Here is a 14,643-nt window from a genome sequence, read left to right as displayed (position 1 = left end):
TGACATTGATTACATAAAATGTCTGTTAAATACCATTATAAATGACAATTCCATAAACTTTGTTTTTATTCTCTCTTTATTATCTACAGAACATTAAGTACTTTCTAGGTCACATTTAGTGTAGATTTGTCTTTTTTTGTTCACAACCAGCTGTGATGCTTTGAGGACATAGTTATATACTGGTTTCCACAGCTGGTTTCGATTTATGTATTTATTTATTAATTCACTTGTTTTGTATTTCCTCTTTCCTAGGGACTGCGAATCATTTTCTCTAATGCCTCCAGGCTCATATTTAGGGTCAGTTCATCCAGTGGCAAGAGAACTACAATCAGGATCTATGCAGAAAGCTATGAGAAGGACCCATGCAATCATGATAGAGAACCACAGGTAACAAAAGCAGATGGGTTTTTTGGGCATCTAGCATATGGTTGGCTTGAAATTTTGTGATATTTTATGTCACATGATACCTGTTCTATTTTTTTTATTTTAATAATACTTTTTATTTACCAGATATATGTGTGGGTAATTTTACAACATTGACAATTGCCAAACCTTTTGTTCTAATTTTCCCTTCCTTCCTCCCCCCAGATGTCAGGTTGACCAATATATGTTAAATATGTTGAAGTATAAATTAAATACAATGTATGTATACATGTCCAAACAGTTGTTTTGCTGTACAAAAAGAAACAGACTTTGAAATAGTTTACTATTAGACTGTGAAGGAAATCCAAAATGCAGGTGGACAAAAATAGAGGGATTGGGAATTCTATGTAGTGATTCATAGTCATCCCCCAGAGTTCTTTCGCTTGTGTAGCTGGTTCAGTTCATTACTGCTCTATTGGAAGTGATTTGGTTCACCTCATTACTGAAAATGGTCACATCCATCAGAATTTATCATCATATAGTATTGTTGTTGAAGTATACCAGAAGATCCTGCTCATTTCACTCAGCATCAGTTCATGTAAGTCTCTCCAGGCCTTTCTGAAATCATCCTGTTGGTCATGTCTTACAGAGCAATAATATTCCATAGTATTCATATACCACAATTTATTCAGCCATTCTCCAATTGATGGGCATCCATTTAGTTTCCAGTTTCTGGCCATTACAAAGAGGGCTGCCACAAACATTCTTGCACTTGCAGGTCCCTTTCCCTTCTTTAAGATCTCTTTGGGATATAAGCCCAGTAGTAACACTGCTGGTTCAAAAGTTTTACAACTTTTTGAGCATAATTCCAAGTTGCTGTCCAGAATGGCTGGATGTATTCACAATTCCACCAACAATGTATGTTTTCCTACATCCCCTCCAACATTCTGCATTATCTTTCCCTGTCATTCTAGCCAATCTGACAGGTGTGTAGTGGTATCTCAGAGTTATCTTATTTTGCATTTCTCTGATTAATAATGACTTAGAGCTCTTTTCATATGGCTAGAAATAGATTTTTCATCTGAGAATTGTCTATTCATATCCTTTGGCCATTTATCAATTGGAAAATGGTTTGATTTCTTATAAATTAGAGTCAGTTCTTTATATATTTTGGAAATGAGGCCTTTATCAGAACCTTTGATGGTAAAATGTTTTCCCAGTTTATTGTTTCCCTTCTAATCTTATCTGCATTAGGTTTGTTTGTACAAAAACTTTTCAATTTGATATAATAAAAGTTTTCTACTTTGTGATCAATAATGATCTCTAATTCATCTTTGAACATAAATTCATTCATCTTCCACAGGTCTGAGAGGTAAACTATCCTATGTTCCTCTAATTTATTTATAATCTCATTCTTTATGCATAGGTCATGAACCCATGTGAACCTGACCTTGGCGTATGGTGTTAAGTGTGGGTCAATGTCTAGTTTCTGCCATATTAATTTCCAATTTTCCCAGCAATTTTTGTCAGACATTGAGTTCTTATCCCAAAAGCTGGGGTCCTTGGGTTTATCAAACATTAGATTATTATTTTATTTTATTTTATAATTATAAATGTTTTGATAGTATATATGCATGAGTAATTTTTTTTATAACATTATCCCTTGTATTCATTTTTCCAAATTATCCCCTCCCTACCTCTACTCCCTCCCCTAAATGACAGGCAATCCCATACATTTTACATGTGTTACAATATAACCTAGATACAATATATGTGTGTAAATCCTATTTTCTTGTTGCATGTTAAGTATTAGATTCCGAAGGTATAAGTAACCTGGGTAGATAGACAGTAGTGCTAACAATTTACATTCACTTCCCAGTGTTCCTTCTCTGGGTGTAGTTGTTTCTGTCCATCATTGATCAACTGGAAGTGAGTTGGATCTTCTTTATGTTGAAGATATCCACTTCCATCAGAATACATCTTCATACAGCATTGAAGTGTACAGCGATCTTCTGATTCTATTCATTTCACTCAGCATCAGTTGATGTCTTTCCAAACCTCTCTGTATTCCTCCTGCTGGTCATTTCTTACAGAGCAATAATATTCCATAACCTTCATATACCATAATTTACCCAACCATTCTCCAATTGATGGACATCCATTCATCTTCCAGTTTCTAGCCACTACAAAAAGAGCTGACACAAACATTTTGGCACATACAGGTCCCTTTCCCCTCTTTAGTATTTCTTTGGGATATAAGCCCAATAGCAGCAATGCTGGATCAAAGGATATGCACAATTTGATAACTTTTTGGGTATAGTTCCAAATTGCTCTCCAGAACGGTTGGATTCTTTCACAACTCCACCAACAATGTATTAGTGTCCCAGTTTTCCCACATCCCCTCCAACATTCATCATTATTTGTTCCTGTCATCTTAGCCAATCTGACAGGTGTGTAGTAGTATCTCAGAGTTGTCTTAATTTGCATTTCTCTGATCAATAGCAAACACTAGATTATTACAGTTATTGATTATTTTGTCCTTTGGATCTAACCATTCCACTGATCAGCTAGTATATTTCTTAACCAATACCAAATGGTTTTGATAACCGCTGCTTTATAATATAATTTTAGATCTGGTACAGCTTGGCCACCTTCATTTGATTTTTTTTTCATTAATTCCCTTGAATTTCTTGGCCTTTTGTTTTTCCATATGAACTTTGTTGTTATTTTTTTCTATTAAAATAGTTTTTTGGTAGTCTGATTGGCATAGTGCTAAATAAATAGATTTGTTTAGGGAGTATTGTCATCTTTATTATATTTGCTCACCCTATCCAAGAGCATTTAATGTTTTTCCAATTGCTTAGTATTGTGGAAAGTATTTTGTGTTTTGTTCATATAGTTTCTAATTTTCCCTTGGCAGATAGATTCCTAAATATTTTATGCTATTGGTAGTTGCTTTAAATGGAATTTCTCTTTGTAACTCTAACTGTTGAATTTTGTTAGTGACATATAAGAATGCTGATGATTTCTGTGGCTTTATTTTGTACCCTGCAAGTTTGCTAAAGGTGTGGATTATTTCTGATAGCTTTTTAGTAGAATCTTTGGGGTTCTCTAAATATAACATCTTATCATCAGCAAGGAGTAGTAATTTGGTTTCCTCATTACCTACTCTAATTCATTCTTACTGCCAAAGCCAGCATTTCTAATACAATATTGAATAGTAATGGTGATAGTGGGCAACCTTATTTCACTCCTGATCTTAATGGGAATGGTTGCAGTTTATCCCCATTACATATGATGCTATGCTTAAATAGATGCTACTGATTATTTTAAGGAAAGTCCATTTATTCCTATGCTCTCATGTGTTTTTAATAGGAATTGATGATGGATTTTATCAAATTCTTTTTCTGCATCTATTGAGATGATCATATGGTTTTTGTTAATTTGGTTATTTATTTTTTTTTAATTTTTTATTTTATTTTATAATTATAACATTTTTTGACAGTACATATGCATGGGTAATTTTTTACAACATTATCCCTTGCACTTACTTCTATTCAGATTTTTTCCCTTCCTCCCCCAACCCCCTCCCCCAGATGGCAAGCAGTCTTATATATGTTAAATATACTACAGTATAATTTAGATACAATATATGTGTGTAGAACCGAATTTTTTGTTGCACAGGAAGAATTGGATTCAGAAGGTAAAAATAACAGTTTACATTCATTTCCCAGTGTTCCTTTTCTGGATGTAGCTGGTTCTGTCCATCATTAATCAATTGGAATTGGATTAGTTCTTCTCTATGTTGAAGAAATCCACTTCCATCAGCATACATCCTCGTACAGTATCATTGTTGAAGTGTATAATGATCTTCTGGTTCTGCTCGTTTCACTCAGCATCAGTTGATGTAAGTCTCTCCAAGCCTCTCTGTATTTCTCCTGTTGGTCATTTCTTATAGAACAATAATATTCCATAACATTCATATACCATAGTTTACCCAACCATTCTCCAATTGATGGACATCCATTCATCTTCCAGCTTCTAGCCACTATGAAAAGGGCTGCCACAAACATTTTGGCACATACAGGACCCTTTCCCTTCTCTAGTAGTTCCTTGGGGTATAAGCCCAGTAGTAGTATGGCTGGGTCAAAGGGTATGCACATTTTGATAACTTTTTGGGCATAATTCCAGATTGCTCTCCAGAATGGTTGGATTCTTTCACAACTCCACCAACAATGCATCAGTGTCCCAGTTTTCCCACAGCCCCTCCAACATTCATCGTTATTTGTTCCTGTCATCTTAGCCAATCTGACAGGTGTGTAATGATACCTCAGAGTTGTCTTAATTTGCATTTCTCTGATCAATAGTGATTTGGAACACTCTTTCATATGAGTGGAAATAGTTTTAATTTCATCATCTGAAAATTGTCTGTTCATATCCTTTGACCATTTATCAATTGGAGAATGGCTTGATTTCTTATAAATTAAAGTCAATTCTCTGTATATTTTGGAGATGAGGCCTTTATCAGAACCTTTAACTGTAAAAATTTTTTCCCAATTTGTTACTTCCCTTCTAATCGTGTTTGCATTAGTTTTGTTTGTGCAGAAACTTTTTAATTTGGTGTAATCAAAATGTTCTATTTTGTGATCAATAATGGTCTCTAGTTCTCCCTTGGACACAAACTCCTTCCTCCTCCACAAGTCTGAGAGGTAAACCATCCCATGTTCCTCCAATTTATTTATGATTTCGTTCTTTATGCCTAAATCTTGGACCCATTTTGATCTAATCTTAGTATGTGGTGTTAAATGTGGGTCCATGCCTAGTTTCTGCCATACTAATTTCCAGTTTTCCCAGCAGTTTTTGTCAAATAATGAATTCTTATCCCAAAATTTGGGATCTTTGGGTTTGTCAAAGATTAGATTGCTATTTTTATTCACTATCTTGCCCTGTGAACCTAACCTATGCCACTGATCAACTAGTCTATTTCTTAGCCAATACCAAATGGTTTTGGTGACTGTTGCTTTATAATACAGCTTTAAATCAGGTACACTTAGACCACCTTCCTCTGACTTTTTTTTCATTAGTTCCCTTGCAATTCTCGACCTTTTATTCTTCCATATGAATTTTGTTGTTATTTTTTCTAAGTCATTAAAATAGTTTCTTGGGAGTCTGATTGGTATAGCACTAAATAAATAGATTAGTTTGGGGAGTATTGTCATCTTTATTATATTCGCTCGGCCTATCCAAGAACATTGAATGTCTTTCCAATTATTTAAATCTGACTTTATTTTTGTGGCAAGTGTTTTGTAATTTTGCTCATATAATTCCTGACTCTCCTTTGGTAGATATATTCCCAAATATTTGATACTTTCGACTGTTATTTTGAATGGAATTTCTCTTTGTATCTCTTGCTGTTGGATTGTGTTGGTAATGTATAAAAATCCTGAGGACTTATGTGGATTTATTTTGTATCCTGCGACTTTGCTAAAATTCTGAATTATTTCTAATAGCTTTTTAGCAGAGTCTTTGGGGTTCTCTAAGTATACCATCATGTCATCTGCAAAAAGTGACAATTTGATTTCTTCATTTCCTACTCTAATTCCTTGGATCTCTTTCTCGGCTCTTATTGCCAAGGCTACAGTTTCTAGTACTATATTGAATAGTAATGGTGATAGTGGGCAACCTTGTTTCACTCCTGATCTTACAGGGAAAGGTTCTAGTTTATCACCATTACATATGATGTTTACTGAAGGTTTTAAATATATGCTCCTTATTATTTTAAGGAATAGTCCATTTATTCCTATACTCTCAAGCGTTTTTAGTAGGAATGGATGTTGGATTTTATCAAATGCCTTTTCTGCATCTATTGAGATGATCATATGGTTTTTATTAATTTGATTATTAATATGGTCAATTATACTAATAGTTTTCCTAATATTAAACCAGCCCTGCATTCCTGGTATAAATCCCACTTGGTCATAGTGTATTATCCTGGGGATGATTTTCTGAAGTCTATTTGCTAATATCTTATTTAAGATTTTAGCATCAATATTCATTAAGGAAATTGGTCTATAGTTTTCTTTCTCCGTTTTCGATCTACCTGGTTTAGGTATCAGTACCATGTCTGTGTCATAGAAGGAACTTGGTAGGACTCCTTCAATCCCTATTTTTTCAAATAGTTTACATAGCATTGGAGTTAGTTGTTCTTTAAATGTTTGGTAGAATTCACCTGTAAATCCATCTGGTCCTGGGGACTTTTTCTTAGGAAGTTGGTTAATAGCTTGGTCTATTTCTTTTTCTGAGATGGGACTATTTAGACTACTTACTTCTTCCTCTGTTAATCTGGGCAAGCTATATTTTTGAAGGTATTCTTCCATTTCATTTAAGTTATCGAATTTATCGGCATAAAGTTGAGCAAAGTAGCTCCTAACTATTGTTCTAATTTCCTCTTCATTAGTGGTGAGTTCACCCTTTTCATTTTCAAGACTATCAATTTGCTTTTTCTCTTTCCTTTTTTTAATCAGGTTTACTAAGGGTTTGTTTATTTTGTTGGTTTTTTCATAAAACCAACTCTTAGTTTTATTAATTAATTCAATAGTTTTTTTACTTTCAATTTTATTAATCTCACCTTTTATTTTTTGAATTTCAAGTTTTGTGTTTGTCTGGGGGTTTTTAATTTGTTCCTTTTCTAGCAATTTTAGTTGTAAACCCAATTCATTGGCCCTCTCTTTCTCTATTTTATGCAGGTAGGCCTGTAGAGATATAAAACTTCCCCTAATTACTGCTTTGGCTGTATCCCACACATTTTGGTATGATGTCTCATTATTGTCATTTTCTTGGGTGAAGTTATTAATTATGTCTATGATTTGCTGTTTTACCCAATCATTCTTTAGTATAAGATTATTTAGTTTCCAATTATTTTTTGGTCTATTTTCCCCTGGCTTTTTATTAAATGTTATTTTGATTGCATTATGGTCTGAAAAGGATGCATTTACTATTTCTGCCTTACTGCATTTGATTTTGAGGTTTTTATGCCCTAGTATATGATCAATTTTTGTATAGGTTCCATGAACTGCTGAGAAGAAAGTATATTCCTTTCTGTCTCCATTTAGCTTTCGCCAAAGATCTATCATATCAAACTTTTCTAGTATTCTATTTACCTCTTTGACTTCTTTCTTATTTATTTTGTGGTTTGATTTATCTAATTCTGAGAGTGCAAGGTTGAGATCTCCCGCTATTATAGTTTTGCTATCTATTTCCTCTTGCAGCTCTCTTAATTTCTCTTTTAAGAATTTAGATGCTGCACCACTTGGTGCATACATGTTTAATATTGATACTGCTTCACTATTGATGCTTCCCTTTAGCAGGATATAATGCCCTTCCTTATCTCTTTTAATTAGATCAATTTTTGTTTTTGCTTGATCTGAGATGAGGATGGCTACTCCTGCTTTTTTGGTTTTGCCTGAAGCATAATAGATTCTGCTCCACCCTTTTACTTTTAGTTTGAATGTCTCATCCTTTTTCAGGTGTGTTTCCTGTAAACAACATATAGTAGGATTCTGACTTTTAATCCAGTCTGCTAACTGCTTCCTCTTTATGAGGCAGTTTGCCCCATTCACATTTATGGTTAGAAGGACTAATTCTATATTGCTTGCCATCCTATTAACCCCTGCTTATGCTTTTCCCCTTTCCTTCCCTTTTACCCTCCTATCCAGTATTAAACTGGTAAACACCACTTGCTTTTCACAGCCCTCCCTTTTTAGGATCCCTCCCCCACCTTAAAGATCCTCCCCTTATTTTACCCCTTTTCCTCGAAATTACTGTATTCCCTTCCCCTTAGCTTACTCCTTCCCTTTCACTTTTCAATGAAGTGGAAGAAGTTTCACCATAAATTGAATATGTCTATTGATACACGCTATGTTCATTTCCCTCCTTTCTTTCTCTCAGATATAATAGGTTACCTTTGCCTCTTCATGAGATGTAGTACCACCACTTTATACTTTTTTATGATATAATCTCCTTTCCACCTCTAGTTTCTAAGACAAATTGTACATATGTTCTTTACATATTTTTTTGACAGAAGTATAGTTCTCAAGATTTCTTTTTACCTTTTTTAGAAGTCTCTTGAGTTCTGTATTTGAAGATCAAACCTCTTATGTAGGTCTGGTTTTTTCATCAAAAAGAGATGGAATTCATTTATTTCGTTAAATGTCCATCTTCTTCCCTGGAAAACGATGCTCATTCTTGCTGGGTAAGTTATTCTTGGCTGCATACCAAGTTCCTTAGCCTTTCGGAATATCATGTTCCAGGCCCTGCGTTCTTTTAATGTGGATGCTGCTAGATCCTGTGTTATCCTTATTGTGGATCCTCCATATCTGAATTGTTTTTTTCTAGCAGCTTCCAATATCTTTTCCTTTGTCTGATGGTTCTTGAACTTGGCCACTATATTTCTTGGCGTTTTGATTTTAGGGTCCCTTTCAGTAGGTGATCGATGAATTTTCTCAATGTCTATTTTACCCTCTGTTTCCAAAACGTCTGGGCAGTTCTCTTTGATAATTTCCTCGAAAATGGTGTCCAAGCTCTTTTTTTCCTCCCATTTTTCAGGGAGTCCGATTATTCTCAAATTGTCTCTCCTGGATCTGTTTTCCAGGTCTGTTGTCTTTCTGGTAAGGTACTTGACAGTCTTTTCAATTGTTTCATTTCTCTGGTTTTGCTTGACTCCCTCTTGGTTTCTCCTTGAGTCATTCATTTCTACTTGTTCCAGTCTAATTTTCAATGATGTATTTTCTTCACTCACTTTTTTTATATCTCTTTGTAATTGTCCAATTGAGTTTTTATCTTCTATGGAATTTTTTTCCATTTTATCCATTTTATTTTTTAGAGAGCTGATTTCTTTTTCCAGCTCTCTAATCCTGTTTTCCTTGGAGTTGTTTACCTTTTCCAGCTCACTAATCCTGTTTTCCTTGGAGTTGTTTACCTTTTCCAGCTCACTAATCTTGTTTCTCAATGATTTGATTTCTTTATCCATTCTGTCTTTGAATGCATGGGATGACTTCTGCAGGCTCTCTTGCCAAGCTTCCCTTTCCTTTTCCCATTTCTCTTCCAGCTCTCTTGTGAGAGCCTTTTTGATTTCCTCTATGAGGTTCTTTTGTATTGAGGAGCAGCTTATATCCCTCCCAGGGGATACATCTGGGGACATTCTGTTCCTAGTCTCCTCAGCATTTGAAGTCTGCTCCCTCTCCACACAGAAGCTGTCAATGGTTAGAGCCCTTTTGAATTTTTTGTTCATTTTGTCAGAGTAGGAATCAAAGAAAACAAACTGACAAGAGAAACAATAGGTCTGTTTTGCGGGGGATGGGGCTGGATGGTATTAATGGGCTTCCTCTACAGACTGGGGGTAGGGCAGCAGAGAGCCACTAACAGAACAGCAATGACTGTACTGAGTCTGCGCTCTGAGGCTCTGAGAACGCACCGAGTCAGTCCAGGTGGGGGTTGGGGGTGGCCGGGCTCTGAGAGACGCTGACTTTCTGGGGTTTTAATCTTCACCTCCGGTGTTTACACCCTCTCTGCTGCTCCTGGCTTGCTGCCAAGACGGAGCATCCACACTGGGGCAAAAGCCCTTTCACAGAAACGGCAGAGATCACACCCCTCCCCCTCCGGTCTGAGCTGTGTGAGCTGCCTGTCTTGCTCTGGCTGTCTGCCCTCAGTCTGCACCCAGTCTGATTGACCCTCCCCCGAACAAACACAGACCTTTTCTGGCGACTTTCAAGGATGTCTTCTCTTGGTGATAATTTGTGGATTTCTTTCTGGGTCAAGCATTAAGTCAGAGGCTTGTCATGAAGTAAGTTCTGAGAGAAAACGAGGAGCTCAAGCAGCTGTCTGCCTCCACGCCGCCATCTTGGCCGGAAGTCCCCTAATTTGGTTATTAATATGGCCAATTATACTGATAGTTTTTTTTAATATTGAACCAGCCCTGCATTCCTGACATTAATCCTACTTGATCATGGTGTATTATCCTGGGGATGATTTTCTGTAGTCTTTTTGCTAATATCTTATTTAAGATTTTGGCATCAATATTCATTAGGGAAGATGGCGGAGAAGAAACACACGACTCTGTGAACGTCCTCACTCCCTCACAACCAATTAGATAAATTAAGCCTCAGAAAAAGCCCTGGACTGATAGATACCACAAGGACTGGAAGCACGACTTACCAGCTGAAGAAAATCCGGAGTTTCAACAGAAAAGGTCAGTTCCCAGGGGAGGAAGAAGAGAGGCCAGCACAGATGGCTGGGTGCTCGCATACTGCGCCGATTGCGCTGGGAAGGGCTCTGGGATCAGAGAAGCCACTGAGATAAAAGAATCTGGCACAGGCTGTTAGCTCTTCTGTGCTTATTATATAGCAGTTCAGAAGAGAAAGCTAAAATACCTTAAAAATTCAGATAGATTAGATTTTCCAGGACCCTGGGGGTGACTCAGCAGATCTCGGCACCAGGGGGCGTGGCCTCAGCTACCTCCTGAGAATAGTTAAGAGATTGACAAGTGGATGGATACGGCCCAAGGCAACACACACTGCCTAGTTTAGCTGGAGGGAGTGGAACTCGGCTCCAGGAAGTCCCAGAGAGGTGGAACCTTTGAACTAGGGACCGCGGTTTCTGGCAGACACTTCCAGTTTGAGCACAGGGGCTTTTCACGTCACCTGCTGCAGACATCCACGCCCCACCGGGACACATAGGCTAGGCTTTGTGCTGCCTTTACTGTTCAGTCTCAACCTCAGGGAAGCCGCTAAAACACAGCGCCCTCGGGGCATAGCAGTGCTAGTCACCTCTGAGGCACTTCCAGGGAGGGGGTGGGGAACTCTCTCCCAGAGCTCTATCTTAGCTCAGGCGCTAGAACGGCTGCATCCATCCGGTCTGGGAGGAAGCTGGTAAAGAAGTAAATAAATAATTTCCTACCCCAGGGACAGACCCCAAAAGATTTTTAAAATATGAACAAAAAACCAGAAAAACCATAGATTCCTTCTATACAGAGAAAGAGCAAGTATCCAACCCCGAGGAAGTTAACAACAGAGAGACAGCAGATAACAACCTAAAGGGGAATGATTCCTGCCCCCAATCACATAACTCTCTCCTTGAAGAGACTATTAAAAAATTAAGGGAGTTTGAAGAAAAATGGGGAAAGGAAAGGGAAGCTATGATAGAGAATAACAACATCCTGAAATTGGAGTTGGAAAAAATAAAGAATTCACAGGAGATGCAGGAAACAAAATTTGTGAATTAGAAAAGGTTAAAAAATCACAGGAAAGTAGGATTTCTGAATTGGAAAAGATAAAAACGTCTCAAGAAAATAGAATTTCTGAATTGGAAAAAGAAAATAATTCTCAAAAAAAAATTAGGGAAATGGAAAAAAATTCAATAGAGCAAAATAATTCATTTAAAAACGAAAATGGGCATTTACAAAAAGAACTAAAAACTGTGAAAGAAGAAAATAACTCCTTAAAAGTCAGGATGGAACAAATAGAAATGAATGATTCACAGAGAACCCAAGAATCAGTCAAACAAAACAAAAAAAATGAGAAGCTGGAGAACAACATCAAATACTTACTGGCAAAATCTATAGAACTGGAAAATAGATCTAGGAGAGATAATCTGCGGATCATTGGACTTCAAGAAAACTATGACCAAAAAAAGAGCCTAGATTCTATTTTACAGGAAATTATCAAAGAAAACTATCCAGAGATAATAAAAACAGAAGGGAAAGTAGATGTGGAAAGAATTCATCGAACTCCTTCTGAAATAGACCCTAAAAAAAGAACACCACGGAATATTGTGGCTAAGCTGCAGAATTACCACACAAAGGAGAAAATCCTGCAAGCAGCTAGAAAAAAACAATTTAAATACCAAGGGGCCACAATAAGGGTCACTCAAGATCTGGCTGCCTCCACATTAAAAGATAGAAGGGCCTGGAACCTGATATTCCGTAAGGCAAGATCAAGGACTGCAACCAAGAATGAACTACCCAGCTAAGTTTAGCATCTTTTTCCATGGAAGAAGATGGTCATTCAATGAAATAGAGGAATTCTATATGTTTCTAAGAAAAAAACCAGACTTAAACAAAAAATTTGATCTACATCCACAAGACTGAAGAGAAACAGAAAAAAGGTACACAGAACCCTTGAGAACTGTAACTCTGTTGTGGGTATATAAAAAATACTCAAGGATAATTTGATTTTGCTGATATAAAAGAAAAAAAGGGGGGTGTAGTAAAGGGAAGGAGGTCGTTTCAGAAAAAGGGGAAGGAATGATAAAAAGAGGGAAACTACATCCCAGGAAGACGCATAGAAAATACACCATATCTGAGGGAACTTAGTGAGGGGGAGAATCATTGTGTGAATCTTACTCTCATCAGGAGAGGCTCAAAGAGTAAATAATTAACATATTTGTTTTTCAGAAAATTTTCTCTCACCTCATTAAAAGGGGGGAGAGGAAAAGGGAAAAGGAAAAGGAGAATAAGTGAAGGGACTTGGAGGGAGAGGGGAGGGATACTAAAAAAAAAAAAAGGGAGGGTTGCGCGTCACAAGGGGTGTCTGTAAATTAAATATCGGGGAGGGGGATCAGGGGAGTCAAGGAAAAAAGCATAATCTGGGGATAATATGATGGCAGGAAATACAGAATTAGTAATTTTAACTGTAAATGTAAATGGGATGAATGATCCCATCAAACGGAGATGGATAGCAGATTGGATCAAAAATCAGAACCCTACAATATGTTGTTTACAGGAAACACACCTGAAACAGGGTGATACATTCAAACTAAAAATAAAAGGGTGGGGTAGAATCTACTATGCTTCAGGCAAAGCCAAAAAAGCAGGGGTAGCCATCCTCATCTCAGATCAAGCAAAAACAAAAACTGATCTAATTAAAAGAGATAAGGAAGGGCATCATATCCTTTCTAAAGGGTAGCATAGATAATGAAGCAGTATCAATACTAAACATATTTGCACCAAGTGGTATAGGATCTAACTTTCTAAAGGATAAGTTAAGAGAATTGCAAGAAGAAATAGACAGTAAAACTATAATAGTGGGAGATCTCAACCTTGCACTCTCAGATTTAGACAAATAAACCACAAAACAAACAAGAAAGAAATTTAAAAAATAAATAGAACATTAGAAAAACTAGGTATGATAGACCTTTGGAGAAAACTGAATGTCAATAGAAAGGAATATACTTTCTTCTCAGCAGTTCATGGATCCTATACAAAAATAGACCATATATTAGGACATAAAGATCTCAAAATTAAATGTAGGAAGGCAGAAATAATAAATGCCTTCTTCTCACATCAAAATGCAATAAAAGCTACATTCAGTAAAAAGTTAGGGGTAAATAGACCAAAAAGTAATTGGAAACTGAATAATCTCATCTTAAAGGATGACTGGGTGAAAGAGCAAATTATAGAAACAATTAATAATTTCACCCAAGATAATGACAATGATGAGACATCATACCAAAATCTTTGGGATGCAGCTAAAGCAGTAATAAGGGGAAATTTTATATCTATAGAGGCTTATTTGAAGAAAATAGAGAAAGAGAAGATTAACGAATTGGGCTTACAACTTAAAAGGCTAGAAAAAGACCAAATTATAAACCCCCAACCAAAAATTAAACTTGAAATACAAAAATTAAAAGGAGAAATCAATAATATTGAATGTAAAAAAACTATTGAATTAATAAATAAAACCAAGAGTTGGTTTTATGAAAAAGCCAATAAAATAGATAAACCTTTGGTAAATTTGATCAGAAAACAGAAAGAGGAAAATCAAATTGATAGTCTTACAAATGAAAAGGGGGATCTTTCCACCAATGAAGAGGAAATTAGAGAAATAATGAGTTACTTTGCCCAAATTTATGCCAATAAATTTGATAACTTAAGTGAAATGGATGACTTCCTCCAAAAATATAGGCTCCCTAGATTAACAGAGGAGGAGATAAATTGCTTAAATAGTCCCATTTCAGAAAAAGAAATAGAACAAGCTATTAATCAACTCCCCAGGAAAAAATCCCCAGGGCCAGATGGATTCACATGTGAATTCTACCAAACATTTAAAGAACAATTAGCCCCAATGTTATATAAATTATTTGAAAAAATAGGGGATGAAGGAGCCCTACCAAACTCCTTTTATGACACAGACATGGTACTGATACCTAAACCAGGTCGATCGAAAACTGAGAAAGAAAATTATAGGCCAATTTCCTTAATGAATATTGATGCTAAAATCTTAAATA

The 14,643-nt window shown here is 36.3% G+C and overlaps 1 protein-coding gene across 2 annotated transcripts in view; it reads left to right on the top strand.

Annotated features, from left to right (window-relative positions):
• Window positions 1-14,643, top strand: part of PGM5 (phosphoglucomutase 5) — a 212,719-nt gene that overhangs the window by 168,629 nt on the left and 29,447 nt on the right. For both annotated transcript variants that reach the window (XM_074280735.1, XM_074280734.1), the window contains one exon: window positions 253-387. In XM_074280735.1, the coding sequence (XP_074136836.1) occupies window positions 253-387 (135 nt within the window). The remainder of the gene's footprint in view (window positions 1-252; window positions 388-14,643) is intronic.

This window comes from Sminthopsis crassicaudata, chromosome 1 (assembly GCF_048593235.1).
Source record: "Sminthopsis crassicaudata isolate SCR6 chromosome 1, ASM4859323v1, whole genome shotgun sequence".
NCBI lineage: Eukaryota > Metazoa > Chordata > Mammalia > Dasyuromorphia > Dasyuridae > Sminthopsis > Sminthopsis crassicaudata.
Note: the sequence above shows the minus strand (reverse complement) of the source record. Positions and strands in the feature narration are given on the sequence as shown.